This window comes from Dryobates pubescens, chromosome 2, assembly GCF_014839835.1.
Source record: "Dryobates pubescens isolate bDryPub1 chromosome 2, bDryPub1.pri, whole genome shotgun sequence".
In the NCBI taxonomy this organism is placed as follows: domain Eukaryota; kingdom Metazoa; phylum Chordata; class Aves; order Piciformes; family Picidae; genus Dryobates; species Dryobates pubescens.
The window spans coordinates 46,010,386-46,030,209 of NC_071613.1; the positions used below are offsets into that span (position 1 = coordinate 46,010,386).

Sequence of the window (19,824 nt, forward strand, 5' to 3'; positions counted from 1 at the left end):
GTCCCGTGGACCGTGCTGGGAGTCTTGTGTATGTATCTGAGAGCAGGACTTGGCTGCAGATCAATGGCTCTTGAGGCACATCTGTTCACATTTGTATCCTGTGTAGCAGCACTTATTTTGCAAGGTGAAATAGGCCAAAACATGCTCTTCCTTGGGTTCCTGGCCACAGTCATTTGTGCTTCTTTCCACACCAATGTTTTCCAGCTGCTATTTCTACCCTAAATGTGATCTTTCATTTTCCATGTGGCTCTCCAACATGTTCCAGGCTAAGCCAGTCTGGTGAGTTTTAGATGTTCTTTATTCCTTCTACTCTTGAAACTTGGAGAACATTGAATTTTGTACAATGAAGGTTATCACAGAATGTTAGGGGTTGGAAAGGACCTCAAAAGATCATCTAGTCCAACAACCTCCCTGCCAGAGCAGGGTCACCTAGAGTAGGTCACACAGGAATGCACCTGGGTGGGTTTTGAAAGCCTCCAGAGAAAGACACTCCACAACCTCTCTGGGCAGCCATCCTTTGGCCCAGCCCATGGGTTTGAAATGCAAAGTTTATCTCTAACACTTACCAAGATTCAAAGTCTTTCTTTCGTGGTGATATATGATGGCTGCTGAGATCATAAAGCACAGCTGAGCTCCTGTTTCCTCTCCAACTGCATATCGATTGCTCAGGTATGCTCAAGTGACAGTTTCAGACAGTTTTCTTCCTTTCTGTGTTCTAACAGTGGAGACCATGGACTTGAGAATGGTCCAAACTGGATCTTCATGTATTTTTGAAATGGTAAAAAAGCCATTTTAGTATATTACAAGGTGGACAAGAAAGCTTCGATGAGATGACACTTTCCTTTTGGGTGTGTATCTGAGACTTGTCCAGCTCGTCTTCAAATGGAATCAGTGGAAGCCTTTTGGACATTTAAAACTCAGCTGACCTGGACTACAATATATCTTGTAAAAAACCCACCATAGTAGCTGTCAAAAATCTCTGTGATCACTCAGTGTCTGAAATCTGCAAGACTGTGCACCATAATATGCTGTCACAAGGTATCTATGCTTCTATTACAACCTTATGTTCTTAAGGATAAAATCGTTAAGTAAATTTCCCTGGTTTGTATGGGGAAAGGATAAAAGAATTAATTTAGCATGTACCATCAAGCCTCCTGCTTAATTTTGTATCGACATTTCTCCAGCTGGGGAAATTCTTGCCTGGTTTTCTTCAAGGTCAAAGATAACCAAACAGACATGGAGGGGCATTTATCACATTTCTCCCTCAATTGCCTGCAAGACATTGGGAAAATGTGCATAGTATGTCAAACACTGCCCGCATGGCATTCCCCAAATGCTCTGCCAAAACTGCCCCAATCAGCTTTTGTCATGGTAGACTTCTGCCATTTTACCAGAAGGCAAACATGCAGAGAAATTAGAAGGACTGTTTTCAAAGTTAAATTACCTATGTAGAAGCAGGTTTTGGAGTGCTATTAGCGTTGTTTTCAAAGCAAAAATATCTTTCTCTCTCAGGTGGTGCTGACAGTCGACAGCAGTGTGTCCTCCCTGGTGAGGCAGGTGGCAGCCCCACTGATGGCAGCCAGGCAAGGAAGGGTACCTGGGCAGGAGGAAGGCTTTTGCCTTTGCTCTGGGCTCTCCTGCACATTTTGCTTTACCTGCTGATGCAGGTCACCCAGCAGTGGGAGAGTTGAAACCTCTTTTAAACCAGGGAGGGGGGGTGTGGAAATCAGGTATAAAGCAGTGAACTGCTAAGCATTTAAATGAATTAATTTTAAAGTCACATTTTTGGAAATGCAAAGTTTTGAGTCTATTTTGTCCTTTCAAACTCAGCCAAAGCAAGTGGAAGGAAGAGCAGGAGCAGGATCAGTCCTGTGAACAAGGAATAAGTGAAAGCCCATCCATGCACATTTGGGTGACTTACCCAAGCAAAGCAGTCTGCAACCTTCTTGAGGGTTCACTCCATCCCAGCACAGCTAGCAAGTCAGATACTCCCCAAAAGATATAGCCATGAGTCTAATTTTCCCTCTGGCCTACAAGTAAGACCAAGAGCAGTGAAACAATTTTTACGTTCCCTGTTTGAGAATTAAACGTTTATCAGCTGAGCCAAAGCAGCTGTTTGTTTTAAATGCTAGTGCCTTCTTCCAGCATAAATGAAGAAATACAGATTCAGAGATACAATAACATAATTAATTAGATCTGGTGCAATTACTGCCTCTCCCACAAGCCAATGCAAGAGCTCAGCCCTGCAGTGCTGAGTCAGGTGCAGCCCAGGCTGAACGTGATACCCATTTGTACAGGAGCGCTTGTGAAACAAGGGTGAGCCACAAGCCCCACAATAAAATTATTCTAAGTTTTACGTATATATTTATAAAGTTTTAGTATAATTTATTGTTTTATATGGCCATTTTGGTTTAATTTGGCTTTCCTGAAACAATCAAAACCAAGCAGTGCTCCCAGATTCTGCATTACATATTTACGTCTCGCATCAAGTGCTGGCCTGGTCTGTATGAAGGGCTGAGGTTCCGTAAAACCCTTTGGAGTCTTTGGCTCTTTGGGAAAAGCAAGTCCACTTGGAGAGGTGCCAGAGCAGGCAGGCCCAGGAGTTACAACGCTGTGACCTGGATGTAGAAACCTGCTGACAAACACCACCATAGTGGGACCGGTGCTTACCTTACCTGTCCTCTATGCAGGCAATGCAAAACCACACTTTGCTGCTGGAGTAACTGCTTCAATAACTGTGCTGAAGAGTACTAAAGAAAAGAGTTACTCATCTCTGAGAACGCTGACGTGTTTATAAGCAGATGGAGAGGAACAGGAAAGTAAATCTCAATGACTAATGCTTAAAAGCAGATAAACCGGTGCAAGGCAGGCAAATTTCAGACTCAGTGGCCTGAAACTACTGACAGGTTCCCTATTCAGAGTTCACCCATTTTATCTGTACTTGCTCCTCAGGATTCAATGTAAAGCAGGCCTTTGTTATCAGTAAATAGGACTTGAGTACCATCTTTCAGACAAGTCATTGCTATCATTGTTCTGGGACACTGGTCACAGCCTCTGGCTACTCAAAGTGCCCCGAAAAGCCGGTGGCAGCTCTGCAAGCCAGCAGTGCAGGCAGCAGCTCCAGAAGCCTGAACATCAATTATCTAAGACCTAAGGCTGGATTTAAGAGGAAATTATTAACGTTTTTCTCTCCCAACACAGCAACAATGAAGTTCCAAGAAAGACCATCAGAAGCAAAAAGCACTGTTGTTGCACAGATCATAATTAAATTGTGCAATGTCTCACTGGAGGAGCTGAGATGGGACTTTTTCCTGAAGAGGGTGGTTCCAGTTCAGAGGTGGATATACTCGAAAGTGAGAGGACCCAGAAATCTAGTTAACACCCCTTCTAGGACACCCCCCGCGGGGCAGACCTTTCTTTCTAAGCAAGTTGATATGGAAGGTTTAGAAGAAGGGTCATAACCTGTTTGCCATAGGTCCCAGAAGAAGGAAGGAGAAAGCAGAGGAGTACAGTTGCTCTTCTGTGATCACCTTCCTCTGACTCACAAAAGCAAGCAAAGTTCAACCCCCAGACCAGGTATCCTTCCAAGGGCAGCTGATTAAGGTACTTTAAACTTGAAATCAAAATACCTGTAGCAGTCCACAGTATCTCCCTAGCTAGCAGGTTCTGTACTTCTAAAAATTTATCTATGTACATTTCCTTCTCCTCACCCAACAGCAACACTTCATGCACTGCTTTCCAATTAAAGTTACTAGCTGTGCAAGTCCAAACAGTTAATTAACAAGAGGTTATACCCATTACCCTGCTTTTAAGAGATGTTAAACTGAGACAGGCCCATGACCTCTCCCATCATAAAGCAAACACCGGGTGCTAATTAATTTTGAGATTACACAAAATCAGTGGTGAAGCTGGAAATTTGTTTTCCTGACATTTCACTGAAGCTGTTATTACAGTGAGCTTGGAAAAAACCCAACCTGTATAAATACATTTGTACTCAGATACCACTTCTGCAGTCCAAATAAGCAGAGCTGGGGAAAGAGCAAGGATGCTTCAAACATAGGGTGCAGTGTGGGAAAAAGGAGGTGAAGGACACAGGAAAGAGCTCTTTAGCTGGTAAACAGAGCACATGCAACAGCAGGAAATCATTAAGAGCCTACAAGGTTATCTCTAATTCCCACGAAGCAGCACAGCTGACTGCTCCTCTTGTTTTGCAAGACAAGAAAGCAGTGCTGGCTGTTTGGGTTGGTGTGGACATGTTGGAGGGGAAAGGAGAGGGGAGCGTGGAGCAGACCCAGCTTCCTTGATCAGAGCTTGGCAAAGCACCAAGCAGTTGTTTCTTCATCAGTCTAGCTGGGTAAACACACAAAAGCGGTGCCTGGGAGATTAAGTAAGCCCCACTCATCCCCTTAATCTGCACCCCAATATCTAAATGGTAAAAGAATTACAGTTGTCTCATTTGAAATAAATTTATTTAACAAACTTCAGGAATATTGCTTGACACTTTCCACAGGCTTCAGAAAATGAACAGTTACACATTGCTGGCAGACTGCTGTATATAAGGCAGCCTACAAGACAACCAACCCTGTTTTGTAATATTTAGCTGTCAAAACGCATCTTCCCCCAGCATCAGTTAGTCAAGAAGTACTACACAAAGCCAGCTGGAAAGAAAGTTACTGTATTTTCCCTAGAGGATTCCCTACCTCCCCCAACAAAAGGCTTCTTCAGCTAGTAGAGGGCATCCTAAAATCGCTCACAATTGCACCAAGTCTTGTATGAACTCAATAGTCAATTGTCCACTGACTCCCTCTAACCCGAGTGGGAAGCACCAGCCTGGGACTCAGTCTGGCTATGCTGCCTTCCTCAGGGAAGTGTCTGGGGCACAGCCTCCCACGAGCACTAAAAGGAGCACACAGAGAATTTATTTCCAGTTTTGGATGTCACCAGCAAGGCACTCATTACATCCATGTTTCTAGACAAGCCATGGACACCCTTAACCTCATGTCCTGCCTGGAATGGGCACCGCTAGGCACCACAACTGATTTGTTGGTTAGTCAAGGCACTTGATCACCTCCTAATACCAAAGTACAACTGTTTCAGACAGGACTTTGCAGTCTCTTTCTGGGCTAAGTGGCTCTGCTAAAGGCAGCAGCCCTGTTCATGCCCGCATCTGCAGGTTCAGCCCACTGGCACTCCTTCCAACAGTCCAATTCAGCAAATCACAAGCACCTTCACAAAGAGACACAATCACAGTGCAGTTTTCCAGAGGCAGGTTAAAGGCACAAGTCCTTGTTCTTGAGAGTGGATCAAGAAACCCTGACAGAGCCCCCAAAATTGCAGTTTCAGGAGTTGGCTGCATAGTAGAGCTCTGGGCACCATCTTGTCAGAAGGAGGGAGAGATTCATGTGCAAAAGCAAAACTGCCACAGTCCAGAACAAGCCTTGTCTGAAACTGCATTGCAAAACAGGCTTAGGAGTGTTGTCTTAAGAAGTTATGGAAATCTGAGAAGGAATGGAGACTATTTTCATGAAGGTCAGACCATCCACAGTAAGCGTGCAGGTATGCTCAGGCAGGACTTGAAGAGTCTTTGCTTTCAGAGACAAAGCTCATAGCTCAAAACTCATAGCTCGTCTGCACAGCCTTCTCAGCCTCTGTGCTACGATGCTTTTGTTTCATGTGAAACATTGTGTCATTGGAACGTTGTATTGCTGCTGCAAGGGAACCCAAAACCTCGCTCAACAGCGATCAGGCAAGCTACAGAGATGAAACAAGTAGATACATTTGTCCTACAAGAGCGCAGGCAGCTTTACCAGCAGATAGTAAACAATAAACCAGGAACTCCAAAACGCTCAGAAAACAACCCAGCGCTGTAAATTGGACAGGGAGGACACATGTAGGACAATGAGCCTCTGAGGTCTCCTGCCGAGTCTTCTCTCATTTTACATCGCATACTGTGGAGAACTTCAAAGCTGCAGTAATTGTAGAGATCTTGACTCAGGCATTGGCAGAAGGAAGGCCAGTCTTAATATAATTTTGGTCAAATTTCTTTGTATTTCCATCAGCTGTGGCATATTAGTACTGCCCTCATCAACCCACCCCCACCTTATGCAATCATGGGCTGCTTCTCCTCCCAGGCCCACTGTTAATCAGAGGAAGAAAATGACTTGGTCTGTTCAGGAGGATTTAGAGCTTTCTCCTCCAGAAAAAATGCTACAGGAGACTCAGCTACAGGATGAGCAGATTTCCCATTGCCCCAGTAGGACATTCCAACAACTCCAGAGGGGCACAGGGGTGTCAACACAGTCTGCCCACCCACAATGCACACCTAAAGCCCTTGCAGAGCTTGTCCCTCTTGCCTCAAAGGGCAAGAGCAATGCCCCATTACTGTGAACTTTGCAAGGGCTGTGAGGGAGTCAGACTAGGCTGTGTCTTATAGAGGTGGCGAGCTCGGGAATATGCTCTCCTGCCCGAGGAAGCCTTCACAACCCTTTCCTGTAGACCTGCATCAACCAGCATCTTCCCTTGGCCCCAAGACAGCCAAGTCTCGCTGCACCTCTGTCAGAAGCATCCCAGAATAACACAGAGGAAAGGACAGATACAGGGAATGTGCCAACAGGAAACAAAATGAGTGACTATATTGAGAACCGTGTGCCTTCTCTTTTGAAAGAGAAGTGAAGGAGTGAGATCTAGTGAGGATTTTCACCGGTGAGCATGGCTAGCCACAAATCATCTGCCCTTGAGGCAGAGCAAAGCTGTAAACACACCAAAGTTGTGCCATACTCTTTGCAGGTTCCAGCGTATGGGAGAAAACATAGCAACACCAAACCCATAGCAGTACAGGCTTCCTGCAAAGCCACAGAACAGTCCATGAGTGTAGATCAGTCTGTCACCCCTCTGCAGGTCTAACAGGACACCTCCTTCTTCAACCCACTCTTCCAGGAAAGCACGTTGCAGTGGCAGCCAGTCCCGGTCTCTTCTTTGCCTGTGCTGTGCAGACCTCCATACTGTGGGTGGGTATGTCTCCTACAGGCACCAAGACTGACTCATGCTTCTGCTCCTTGCACACAATTTAAAACATGGTGTCCTTTTCAAACTTCATTAGACTTCCCCCCTTTTTCTTTTTCCAGTCTAATTGGCAAAGCTGTTTACATAAAGGCAGAGGTACATCCTTTGTGCCTAAATTTTGCAAACCCTGTTCCTGGGGTGTGTGAGGCTGTTGATGTGAAGTCCACTGATTCCATTAAGGAAGAAGAGAAAGGCAGCAATGAATTCACACCAGTACGACAGTGTGAAGCCTGTGAAGGTGAGGTGATCCCTCATGAGGATGGAGAAGCTCAGAACCCCAGTGGCTGACAGTAAAAATGAGACAAGGATGAGAACTGAGCCCATTGACCACTTCCGCCTTGCATTGGCATCATCACAGACTTGAGACACCATCAGCAGCTCCAGGCCAAATATAGCTACTACAACAGCAAAGGACACCATGCTTCTTATTGGAATCACCCCCACGCTCAGCCCCTCCACCCTGGCGAGGCTGAAGTCAGTGACACACTTCAGGACACTGCCGTTGTTGACGGTGCAGAAGTGCCACAGTCCAAAGAGCTGACCTCTTGCAAAGAGCCAGCGGCCATCGCAGATGGAGATGGATGACAAGACTACTGCTATGGCCACGCACAAGATGATCAGGCTCCTGATGAGGGTCTCAAAGAAGGATTTCTGTGGTCTCCGGTGGGCCAGCAGCCTCTGCGCCTTAAAGGATAGCCGGGGGAAGAAAAAACCTTGAGTTAATTGCACTACTTAAGAGTGAAATGCAGCCAGAGGGGCAAAAATGTGGGACTTCAGCGTTTGAAGTGGTTTGCTTCTGCACATCGAAAACGTCTTGCAGGCTAAGGCAGTGGTTACAGGCCGTACCCAAAAGAAAGGAAGGGTGGGTGAAGCTCTCCCGGTTCCCTGGCAGAACAAACAATGCTCCCACGTCAAGGACCGGGTTCGGGATCACAAAGGCTCCAGGCTGGGAAAGATCCCTGCCCCACGGCCCCCGCGGTACAGCCTCTTGCTCTGGCAGGGCTGGAGGAAACCACCGACCCCTGGGAGGATGGAGACCGACGGCTCGGCCGGGGGGGGAGGGGGGGGAGCGAATTGCTAGCACTGCCCTTCTTTTCCCACAACTTTCCTGGGCTGCAGCCAGCCGGGCTCCCCTGCTCTTGGCGGCAGCATCAGCGGTGCGCACTCGGCTCCTCAGCCTCACAGCTCGGCTTCCCGCGGGCGCAGGTCGCCGGCTGCAACCCCTGTTGACCCGTACGGGGAAAGCACGCTCCCCTGCCTCTAGAAAGGGGCCCGAAATCTAGTTAAAGGCCAAGTCAAGCAGCCCGTAGCTTGCTCCAGCCCTGCACGGCGGTATTCAGGGAGCCAGGTGCAGCGGGAAAAGCGGCTGCAGCCCCGCTGGTGGGAACGGAAGAGCCACGGACCGCGGGAGGCGCCGCCGGTCAGGGGAGGCAAGGGGGAATCCGGCCGGTTGGAGCCCACAGCTGTGGCGAGGGTCGGGGCGACTCCGGCCGCACAGAGACAAGCCGAAGCAACAACCGTAGAACCACGCGGTGCGCGGTCTGGCTAACCGGAGCCTTCCTAGAGTCCCCGTCTCGGCCGGGCAACGACGTACCTGCGCACCGATGGCGGTCATGCTGCCGGCAGCGCCAAAAGACGAAGGCAGGCTCCGGCCGCGGCTTTTTATGTCCCCGGAGGGCGGCGGGCAGCCCTCCCGCCCGCCACGCCTGAGGGGCCGGGGCCCCCTCTGGGCCCCCCCGCGGCTGAGTCAGCAGCGCAGCCCCGGCGGGCGGAGCCGGGCAGGGCTGCTCCGCTCCCCAACGTGGCCTGGCGTAGTGGAGGAAGGCAGCGCAGCCTTGGCCCGGGGCACGGGCTACCCCATGCCCGGCCTAGAGTATGGCCGCTCTGGGAGATGGTGTCCCGGGAGGCAGCGGCTCCTCTCGCCGCGCTGCAGCCTCATCCCTTCCCCGCGTGCTACCGACTGCTGAAGAGCTCCAGCCTTGTTTCTCGAGGCTGTGCTTATGACTCCGATGGGAGACTTTCGTGGGACAGGGAACAAGCCTGAGACCCGTTCGTCCACCCGCGGCGCCCACAGCCCTTTGGGAGGCGGGTGCTGCAGAAGTGTGTTGCGGAATCCCCCTGCACGGCTCCAGAGCCTTTCCCGTGGTTACAGGGCTGTGCATAGCCGTACTCTGCGTCTCAGAACACAGTGACACCGCTCCAGAACAGTTTCTAGAGTCGCAGAGCTGTGCACAGCCATACCCAGCCTCAGAATACAATGAAACCCCTGCAGAACCATTCTTGGAGGTGCAGGGCTATGCAGTTTCAGTCACAGAACACGAACACCCTTGTCCCGCCCGTCCCCTTCCACTGCCTGTCGGTGTCTGCTGCCAGTGTTTGTGTTTCCAAAGCCACTTAAGACACTGGTTCTCCTCCCTGCTCGCTGTGATTGTGGCCTCTCACCTTGGGCTGTGTGCATGCTCTCTTATCTTTTACCAGACTACTTAACCTTATGTATCTCTACCTGTACCGTCAGCAAAACCTCCTCTGCTCATAAAGATTTATGTCCTTGATCTTTTTTTCTAACTCCTGTTTTGACATTCTCTAATGAATTACTGATTGCATGCTGCTTGTGGGTTTTTCCTTTTATTTTTTTATCCTTTTTTTCCCGCGGGGGAGGGCAAGGGGGGGAGGGGAAGGGGTTAGCAACAACTTGGGGGAAAAAAACAACAATCCAAGGGCATTGCATTTTGCTGTGTCATCAGAAACTCTTGGGTTACTGCCAAATTCTGATTTTGATTCTAGTGAAGAGGTCTGCAGTGACTCCACAGGCTACCGTGAATAGACTCGTGGGCTCCTGTTGTGGGCCTCCCTCACAAAGATGGGATCAAGACTCAACCACTCCCTTTCTAGCCAAAAGGAGTTGGAAGGGTCTCCTTCTCCACCATGGGGGGGTAGAAGTTACTGTAACTTGGCCCTTTTTTCCAGCTTCCATTTCTGAACAAAACAAGTTGTCTACACAGATTGTCTCACTGTTTCAATCTCTACACAATTGCATGAGAACTTTCTGTGTTTCCTTTAAAAATACAAATATATCTGCTGTGATTTGGCTGCAGGCATTTTCTCTACCTAGTGAGTGTTCTGAACAGTATATTCATGTTTTGCACTTCACATTTTAGTGATAAATTATGACCCTTTTTTTTCTGTTCTCTCTTCCTGCAAACCCTTCTGTTTGTTTCTCTTCAAAGCTGTACACAATATTAGATTCTATTCCTATCAAACACTCAATGGGGATTTTCCAGTTTTGCAACACACAGAAAATTTTTGCAAGGTCTGCTCTTAAATCTTCTGTGGGTTTGTGATCTGCAACTTTTTGTTTTGTTTTTTTGTTTTCTAGGCGTGTTGTCCAAGCTAGCAAACTTAGTGCTTGCCACCACTTTCATTTTAGCTTCATCAGATGATATGAGCTTTATGAACATCCGTGACTATTTATTCCATGGGTTAAGCAGCATTTCCATATTGCAGCATTCAGACTGACCCTACCCTTTCACTTCTAAGTTCTAAATTTAACAGTATTCATGCATTTTCATCTCAAAAAGCACCGGCATGCTTTGTCTCATTTGCTGCATGAACTGAACAAACACTGCTTGCACAAACCATGCCAAGGAGATGCAGGTTTGGGCCAGACAAAATAAACCAACTTTTACCTGCCAAAACCCTCAGGACTTACACTTTCTGTAACATAGGCTCAATCCTGTAAAGCATTAGGCAATTTGGCCCCTAATTAGTAAAATTGTTAAGCATAGATCAGCCTTTAAAATGTGTGAGTCACTATAATGACTTTAGTAAGTTCAAAAAATAATTTTTAATAGTGAGGTGCATCCTGCTGATTTTTTTTATATATATATATATTCATTCCACCCCTTCCCTCCCTTCCCCCCCTAATATTAAGGCTCACATGAATAAACATGTGCACAAAAAGCTTTGTAGAATGAGAAACTTAAAGGGGTTACTTTTGAAACCAAAACTGATCCGTGTCACACTCGTATTGGAGAAATGGTTACAAAGCTGACATTTGGATCCTTCAGTAGAGACAGTTACCTGCCAAGCTGTTTCATAGAGGAAAAGGACAGTTTCCTGATGGCACTTTTGCTGCAAACCCAAAATTTCTTCAATATTTTATATTTAGTTTTCCCAGATATAAGCCACAATGAAACTGGACTTGTAATTAATAGCAGCACTAGATTCGCACTTTCAGATTCACTCCTTGCTAAAGTCAGGGGTGAGAAGGGTGATTGTAACAGTTATGCAAACAGAATGGTTACTAGCAGTTTATGAGCACTTTGTTTCTGTCGTTGCTTGGCTAGAGATACCTTCTGCTAAAGACATCTGGATTCATGAAGCCTCCTAGAACTTGTGCACCTTTTCCAAATGGATAAATTGATTAATTTTCATTGTCTCACAACAAAACAAGTAAAAAAATTCTCCATCTTTTAAAGATATATAAAAGCCCCAAAAGATACATAAAAACCCAAACACCCCCCCCCCAAAAAAAAAGCCCCACCAAACCACAACAACCAACCAAAATCAACCTCTTCCTTCCCCCACCAAAAAAACCCACAACCCTACCCCAAACAAACCACCCTCCCCCAAAACTGTGAGACCCAACCCCCAAATCCCAACAGAATCACTTGAAGAGAATCATGGAAAGAATACCTTGAGGTTATTTTGAACAATCTCATGTGAAAACAGTCTTTTACAATAAAAAGAGTTCAGCCTGTTAAAAAGAAAGATAAGATATTTTCCTCCCCCTGAAAAACACATCACCTACATGGTAACACAATAAATGACCTTTAAAGAACTTCAGATGTATTTTTTTGTTCAGCTGTGTTAATGTAAGTTTCTTGGGATGTTGCCAGTTTCATTATTTTGTTTAGAAAGTCTCTTTTCTCTATTGTTTAAGAGAGTATTTCACATCCTATCCCTGGAGAGAAAGTTTTCAGGGAAATGTGTTCATAAATAATGGAAATTACCAGAGACTGTTGTAAAACGTGGAAAGAGTTTCATCTGGTTTACTTAAAACCACAAAAAGTTTAACAGCTTTTTCTCCTGCAGAAGTCCAGAGAAGGTTCAGGACTGAAGTCTGAGGGTCACCAGAGACAATAAGGAACATTATCTTAAGTATTTCACTTTGAATCATATAACACAAGTGACTGGGGCACAACCAGTCCAGGTTCATCTGATCAAGTTGGTTACTTCAGTAAATTCATTTGCCTATTGAATAAAATTCTTTCTGATCATGTCCTTTATTCTTGGTGTTGGTGTAGGAACTGATCTGACATTTAAAAGCTCATTTTTGTCAGACCTTTATTTCAAGGTGTCTTTCCAGACAGAAGACCTGATTTTGGAGACAAACAGATCTTCACTGTATTGCAGACTGAGACTTTGGGAGATTCCTAAAGCGTTGAGTGCCAGACCTTGAGAAATAAATATACATGTACTCAGTCTAACAAGCAAAATCCAGTGGCCACTGGTAGAAATGGGAATAAGAGTTAAAAGATCACTGCAGCCAAACTTTGTGTGAATTTTCAATTCTAGAGTTAACATAACCAAGCTATGTTTAACTTTCACAGATATGCTGATTCTAGAGGAAATACAAACTCCCCCTTTAGATGGTGAGATTCATGCCCAGAATAGATTAATGTTATTTACAGTCAAAATGAGCAGATGAAGACTGAGCAGCTGATGATTGGCTAGTTTATAGATCCAGGTTTGAAGATACTAAAAAAAAGTAAATTAAATCAGATTCTTTCTTTTGTTGTGTTCTATCAGTTTTCACACTTCTGAGTTTATTACCATGACTCTCACTCAAATCTGTTGTACCACAACACATTCGTAATACCAACTTATCTTACCTCTAGGCAGCTTTGACAACTTGGAAGACTGCATAACCCTGTTTGGGTGACACCTGTGGTGCTAAGAAACCTATTCAAGACAAAATGCATTTTCTTTTTCGTTTCCTCCAATTTACAACCAATCCCACAAGACTTCTCAGATGCCCAGTCACCCCAAAGTGCTATTGCCCCATATTGTTTTCTCTGAGCATTCGGGGGGGCAGAGCAAACACTTTAAACAGCAGCAAATACAGCTGTCATTTATTTTTAGCAGTATCACCAGGGTCAAATAAGTTCAAAGGTTAAAATACTTGCATTGTGAAACTAGGTCACTCCAGAAAAGGACTGAAGAATTTTGGCAAACTGTGGCACACTGCAGCCAGCCTTGGAGTGTTTTTCAGTCAGATGGAAAAATCTATTCTGGGCCTTAAACAGCACACAAATACTGATTTGTTAGATCTGTGCTAGGAGCGCAGCACCTTCACGTTTGCAAAGTGCAAGCAAAATCCACCAGAAAAATAAAACAGCAAGGAAAACAACATCCCCTTTACAACTTATCTCCAGTTTTACTGGGTGCCAATCAACTTGTTTCTCTGTGCAGGAACTAAGAGCACAAGAGAAGGTACACTGTCTTATCAAACACAAGTTAGCATTTATTACTGCCACATCCAAAGTCCAGATTCTGTCCTGCACACTCCGCAAACTCAGCAAACCAGACCTGAGTGCATGTGTGCCAGCTGGCCTCTGACCTCTGCCGTGTTGGGCTTGTCTCAGTGCACGTCTTTTCCCCTCTGCAAGCATGCCAAGGATCAGGATGTTGCTGGCCTTTCTTTGATCTAATACAGAGGAAATAGCAGCAACTCCCCAAACACGTGTCAGAACAATTCCCTGTTTTGCAGCACTGCCCAGCCACCAAGAGGAGCATCTGCCCCTCCACCAAGAGGAACTGCTCCTCCTACTTCAGGCAGAGCAATGGTTCTAGAGTTTTATTTTGGTTTGAGACTTGCTCCTTGCTCTAAATCTCAAGGCTGTACAGCTTAATGATTGTCTGGTTTTACCACCTTATTCATTTAATAAAAGCACTTACCTCTACCTACAAATCTGTTCATAGTTGTTCTTAAACCACCACTGCCCTAGCATCACTATTGTCAAAGTATTATTTATGCAATCCAGGAGTCCCATACTCCATACCAGCAAGCACTACATGGACAGTAAGTCAGCAATGTTTTCAGGCAGCCCAACACCCCATGCATTTACAGATCTACATCCTGCTACCAAACATCCAAAACAACTCAGTCTTTTTCAATGCTCTTCCTGTAGTGGCAGTACCCACAGTTAATAGCTGTGCAGTCAAATTCTGTGTTGCTGCCTCTCATTACCAGTGCTGCACAAACATCAGTACCTTTGTTTCAGTACTTAGTGCCTTTCATACAGTCTCTTACTTCCATAGCTTGAATTTTGATCATCTCTCCTGAGGCCAGATTCACTGCCAAAGGGCAAAGTAAGTAGTGAGACCACAGATGTTACTTTCCTAGGGAAAGTGAAGCTGCAAGCAGGAAGGTGCTACCACAGTCAAAATAAAGTACCTATATAAAGACATCCAAGATAGAGTTCTCTCAGCCAGTTGTGCTGAGTGGCAAACAGCATCATTTGTAAGCATGAGGCAACGTGTAAAAGCCTGGCCAAGATCCAGCCCTCTCTGGGATAAGCCCTGTGTACATAGCTATGTTTTCCTAATGCCAGACAGGTATGAGAAAGGAGAGCTGCACTCTAACAATTAGTTAAGTCTCTCAGGGGAAATAAAGCCAAATGAGTACTATGACATAGAATTGGCTACTACCAGCCCATTCTTTAGACAGAATCCAATTCCACTGCTTTAGCAGTCAAAAATCCTGAAAGCACCTGCTTTGACAGAAAGCATGTTAGTGCAGCACAGCATGCTCACAGTGCATCCAGTGAATGAGCATTTGCCAGTATGAGCTACATTCTGCTACAGGCTGGCTGAATCCTCCAAGGCTAACCAGCTTCACAAAATATGCTTGTGAAGATGGAGCTGGCTGTAGAATGGAGGGCTGACAAAGGGCTAAAACCACCTCTTGTGCTGAACATCTGTTCTCACCCTCTTTTGCAAACTGCATGTAATTAACACAATCTCAAATAACTAACAGAGGATACAAGAGGCAAAAAAATTTCTATATTACTCACCTAGAACAAAAAGAATAAACATTTTTCCTTATGGGAAAGGGGAAAAACCACTCTTCATTATTCTGAACACATTTTAAAGGGCAAACAGGTAGCTCCAAGAGCATTTCCTATTAAAAACAGCAAAGGAGCAAGTCATAATTTTTGGAAGCATGTGAAGTAAAGTTATCTGGAACACTTGCCAGTAGCATAAAGAAATACAAGCTGGATACTACATGCTGTGTAACTTAGAACAACATACATAGCTAGACAAATAGGCAAAGATAGATTTTACCCCTATATATTTCTATAAATCAATTGCTTATGTGAGCATCATTTGAGGTCCTCACCTGATTGTATGCTAACCAGTACAGCAAGAATGAGAATGCCTTATGCTTGTATAAGGTTGGACTTTGTTCCTGTATGCTCTCTGTTGGAATTGTTTAATGGCACATTCAAAAAGCAAAGTCTCCCCTTCCAGTGCATCTCCAAAAGACTACGTTAAGCAGACCAAAACAGGTAAAAGCCTGCTAGAGATGGTCACAGTTGTGGGGTTTGTAATAAAACTTTTGCCAGTGATCACAAGCCTTCTTGTCTAAACAGCCTTGCCAGTGTTAAGCCAGACTATGACTGATTCACTTCTCACTACAGCCTCAGTACACGACACCATCAGCAGTTGGTATTTACAGCAGTACAGCACCAAGGGCATCAACAACTTTGGTCTGTGGAACCTTTTGTTTCACAGGGATGGGTTTGTGTTCACTGGTTGAATATTTGACTTCTCTCCAGAAGCCTAATATTACTGAGGAATAGCATCTTCAATTAATGTTTTATGGAAGATGATTTGGCAGTTACTGACTAAGCCTCTTCAAGCCCGAGACAAAAAATATCACACACCTTGTTCTCAGTATACACAGCGTTATACCTGGCCTCTTCACCATAACCTTTGCTGGTGATACAGCTTTTTGGGTTGCCACTCGTCTACCCGAGAAAGGAGGCAAAGCAGTACGAGACACACGCCAAAACAGAGTACCGAGCCCCCTCTAGTGGTACAACGACCGGAGGCTGCCGGTTTGACAGCTGCACACGGCAATGGAGGGATGAGCTCTAAGGGACGACCACCACAACACCTCAAGTACCAAATGCACTTTAATGAGTTCCAGATTTTGTTCCCAGAAGGAATCTATAACGTGTCAGTACATTAGGCGGGTACAATTTCTCCTGGACTACAGGCATGAGGAGAACCAACTATAATATACTAGGTATTTAAAATGCTTCTCAGAAACCAGTTTTCCACAGTATTAGAAATAAGGCATGTTTCAGGCGTGCAAGTGGCTGTTATATCCAGTCCTCAGATGCCATATTTGCCCTTTAGTTCTTCCACTTTTGCTACATAAGCTTTCATTGCATCTTCTTTGGACGTTCCTGATGGACAGAACACAGGAAGCAGTCAGATACCTTCTACAGATTAATACACTTTTTACATGCATGTCACAACTGCTTGTTAGAGCATGTAGCAGCATGCTACCAGAGACCAAAGAGGCTAAAGGTGGTCACTTGAATGCGAGTCTAGTATTGAAGTTTCAAACAAACATGTTCAGCAGCTGTGACAAAAAGAGCATTTCAAAGCACTGTTATATTTGTATAGACAGCAAGAAAACGTGTTGGTTCTATCAGCACCATTCCCAATTATTATAGGAAAGCTATTCAATCAACTTAAACTGCATTTAGATATAGTGCTGGCTCCTTAAGACATCAAATTCCCCCTTCCCCCCATTTTCTTAGATTAAGCCACTTGTTTACACATTTAGAGCAGAAAGCCCAGTTGCATTTTCCAGTTAGGAAAGCTTTAGGAGAAACCATTGGAGGGAGAGCGTAGTCTCTGAGGTACTAGGATGGGACCTGGCAAACAGATAAAGGTTTCTGCTTGGGCCAGCTGGACATTTTTTCACTTTTAATTCCCTTTTGTACAGGCTACATTTTCCAGAATTATTTCTGCCCTGCAGAGTTAATCAAAAGTAAGATTTTATTATCACAGCATTCTGGCCTTCTAGAACTTCCGTCTTGTAAAGCAATACTATTTTTATCTCTTGCTGAACCACATACACTTTTCTGCCTAGTTTGTCTCTGGTTTAATTTATTTTATAGGGTTTGGTTTTTTTAAGCAGACACTTTTACCTTTCAATGCATTCCAGGCATCCCACTTTGCTTTGCCTTTAAAGTCCAGCATACCAGGGCGGTCTGAAACAGACAGGATAAGATGCAGAATTGGTTTGTGATGGCATATAGGTAACACCTACTCCTTTCCTGAAGGCTGTTTAGCTCTTAACTACAATAAATACAGTGTTTCATCTTTGCAGCTGTTAGTTACTAACCTGCAGTCAGGAGATCACTTCAAGGGAGCATGTGGGAACCCTATTGGTGGCAACAGAGACATCGTCTGTTAATTTCCCTTAAGAAAGCAGCATTTGAGCAGGAAAGCAAATAGTGTGATTTGGTTTTGCTAGGCTTTCTGAGGAGACTGCTGTGGCACCACAGCTATGAGATTGAAGAACATCAGCTCTAAAGTAAAGCAGGAATACACTAAGGTCCAGTACACAGACACAGGAAAACAAAAGCTAGTAGGGTCTTACCGCTTGGAACTTGTCATCAAGATAAATGGTATGTTTCTAACAAATTTCTTCACTTGTTCTTTCCTCTAGGGGGTACAAGCTCTGAATTTTAACTCACTTCATTGTAGGCTACCTTGCAGCCAAAGAGAAGAAATGAAACTGAATGACTGAACCTAAACTGCAGATATAGTATAATTCAGATTATGTTTGTGTATTAATTTTATTGCTTTTAGGCAAAAGTGACAGCTGCCAGAACAACCAGTGTACATGGTTACACGTCACAAAGTCCTCCTCTGTGTTTCACTTCCTCTCTGTCTCCTTAAACACAATTCTTAGGATTGACAAATGGAACTGGACAGGAAACTGTACACTAGTCTCAAAAATACCCTTGCACTGCTCACATGGCGACATGACCCTCAGACCTAGTTGGCAGCTCCACGGCTGTGCAACAAAACCCCATTTAGCTTGCTTCTACACCCAGGGTTTTCCTAGCCAACTCATGTTAGCTACTGCTTCACAAGAATGCAGCAACTTGCAGAAATGTTGGCACATTAACAGCTCTGGAGCACCATTTTGCTTTTGCAAACACTAATAATGCTAGGGCCCAGCCACACCAAAAGGATTGTATATGAAAGCCAAAGTCAGTTCTTTTCTCTCTCCATGCTGCTCATCTTGGGAAAAAGAAACTGAAAGCACTCATACGTACCATAACCTGTACACTTCACTGCCAGCTATTAGTTCAACCAATAGCAAATAAGCTTCACCAGCAACTGAATCAGGAGGCCAGTGTTCCAAACAAATGACCTTCCTCCTTTCTAATTCTAGATACTTAAGTAACACTACACAACATCAACAGAGGCAGACTTTATTCTAAATGTACTAGGCTGAGGTGCCAGTGACAGAAGTGCATTAAAAGAAGCAGAAGATAAGATTTTGCATAGATACTTCTGCTGCAGTCCTTCCAAGTAATGATATTTAATTGCAGCTCTTACAAAAGTTCTGGTTAGGCTTTCCAATACTATTTTTAGCCAATCCAGTTTGAACAAATTGTCTCCCTCTCAAGTATTGCAATTCCACACTTGTATAGCCTGCCTTGCTGTTTAAGCCTCTTTAACTAAGAAGTGTTTGTATTAAAGCAGTATCCCTTGAACTAGGCAGCTGCTTACTGACAGAGGTCTCAAAAAAACCAACCAAACAAAAAAATCCCAAGCCAAATATTTGCACAAAGCTAATGCAAAGGATTCTCAGATTATTGCTATACGATTTAGATGGCTGCAGCTGGGTTAATCAAAAAACCGCAAGTTACACAAACCCTTATCAGGTCAGCTTATGCCTGCCTGCACATAAATACGTGCCAAGTGGGTATTGAGTAATTATTGCTAAGATGCAGGATTGCACAAAGCGAAGCACGCACTAGGGGAGAGGTTCTGCTTCCCACAGTGCCGCCAGCTGAGACTGAGGCCGCAACAGCATCACCCCCGGCCGCGGAGGACGCTGGCAGCGGCACAGGATCCAAGAGCGAGTGCGGAGCAGCACTGCCTGACCGTCGCTGCCACCACCTCCTCCTCCAACAGTACCCACCCGTATTTACGTCGCCCACCGTGGCTTGTTTGTAGTGGCTGTAGATGTCGAGCATCTCCTGGTCTGTCGGCTGGGACTTGAGCTGCTTCACCTCCTCAGCGGCCTTCTGGAACGCAGCCTAAAGTGGGGAAAGGCCCCAAAGCGGGGTAGGGGTGAGAACCTGCAGGGTGCCGGTGCCAGCGCCGCCGCCCACCCAGGTTCCCTACAGCCCCCTCCCATAGCAGTCCGTACCTCAGACATTGCGACGAACCCTGCACAATCGTAACCCTCTGGTGTCTGCCACGCCACGCCCACCACTCGCCCACTTCACCCCTCGCCAGACCGCCTGCTGGCCAATCACAGCGCCACGGGCAGCATGGCCGCCAATCGGCGCTTTCCGGGGGCGGGGAGAAGCCAGGAAAAGGGCCAATGCAGAGGCGGTGCTAGGTGGGTGGGTTTCGGGGTACTTGCGACCCTCGCTGACACGAGGGTTGAGCCTGGGTAGTGCCGCCGCGGCTCGGAGCTGAGGGGGCGGG

General features: G+C 45.5%; 2 protein-coding genes across 3 annotated transcripts; both read right to left on the reverse strand.

Annotated features, from left to right (window-relative positions):
• Window positions 1-6,856: 6,856 nt before the first annotated feature.
• TMEM37 (transmembrane protein 37) lies at window positions 6,857-8,729 on the reverse strand. Its single transcript, XM_054176629.1, has 2 exons — window positions 8,657-8,729; window positions 6,857-7,746 (listed from the first exon to the last, which is right to left on the reverse strand). Exons 1-2 carry the CDS (start codon window positions 8,675-8,677, stop codon window positions 7,174-7,176), a joined length of 594 nt encoding a protein of 197 aa, XP_054032604.1. The 5' UTR covers window positions 8,678-8,729; the 3' UTR covers window positions 6,857-7,173.
• Window positions 8,730-16,233: 7,504 nt separating this feature from the next.
• DBI (diazepam binding inhibitor, acyl-CoA binding protein) lies at window positions 16,234-19,665 on the reverse strand. 2 transcript variants are annotated; one of them, XM_009904408.2, is made up of 4 exons: window positions 19,541-19,665; window positions 19,310-19,427; window positions 17,295-17,357; window positions 16,234-16,541 (listed from the first exon to the last, which is right to left on the reverse strand). In XM_009904408.2, exons 1-4 carry the CDS (start codon window positions 19,547-19,549, stop codon window positions 16,468-16,470), a joined length of 264 nt encoding a protein of 87 aa, XP_009902710.1. In that variant the 5' UTR covers window positions 19,550-19,665; the 3' UTR covers window positions 16,234-16,467. The 2 variants fall into 2 exon arrangements, with proteins under 2 accessions (XP_009902710.1, XP_054032614.1); XM_054176639.1 differs by lacking the exons at window positions 16,234-16,541; window positions 17,295-17,357 and having other exon boundaries at window positions 19,041-19,427.
• Between the last annotated feature and the right edge of the window lie 159 nt (window positions 19,666-19,824).

Bases quoted from the DNA above. Each gene is read 5' to 3' on its own strand.
- TMEM37 (XM_054176629.1), bottom strand. From the start codon at position 8,677: ATGACCGCCATCGGTGCGCAG. The intron at 7,747-8,656 runs GTACGTCGTTGC...CTATCCTTTAAG, and splicing joins TGACCGCCATCGGTGCGCAG to GCGCAGAGGCTGCTGGCCCA.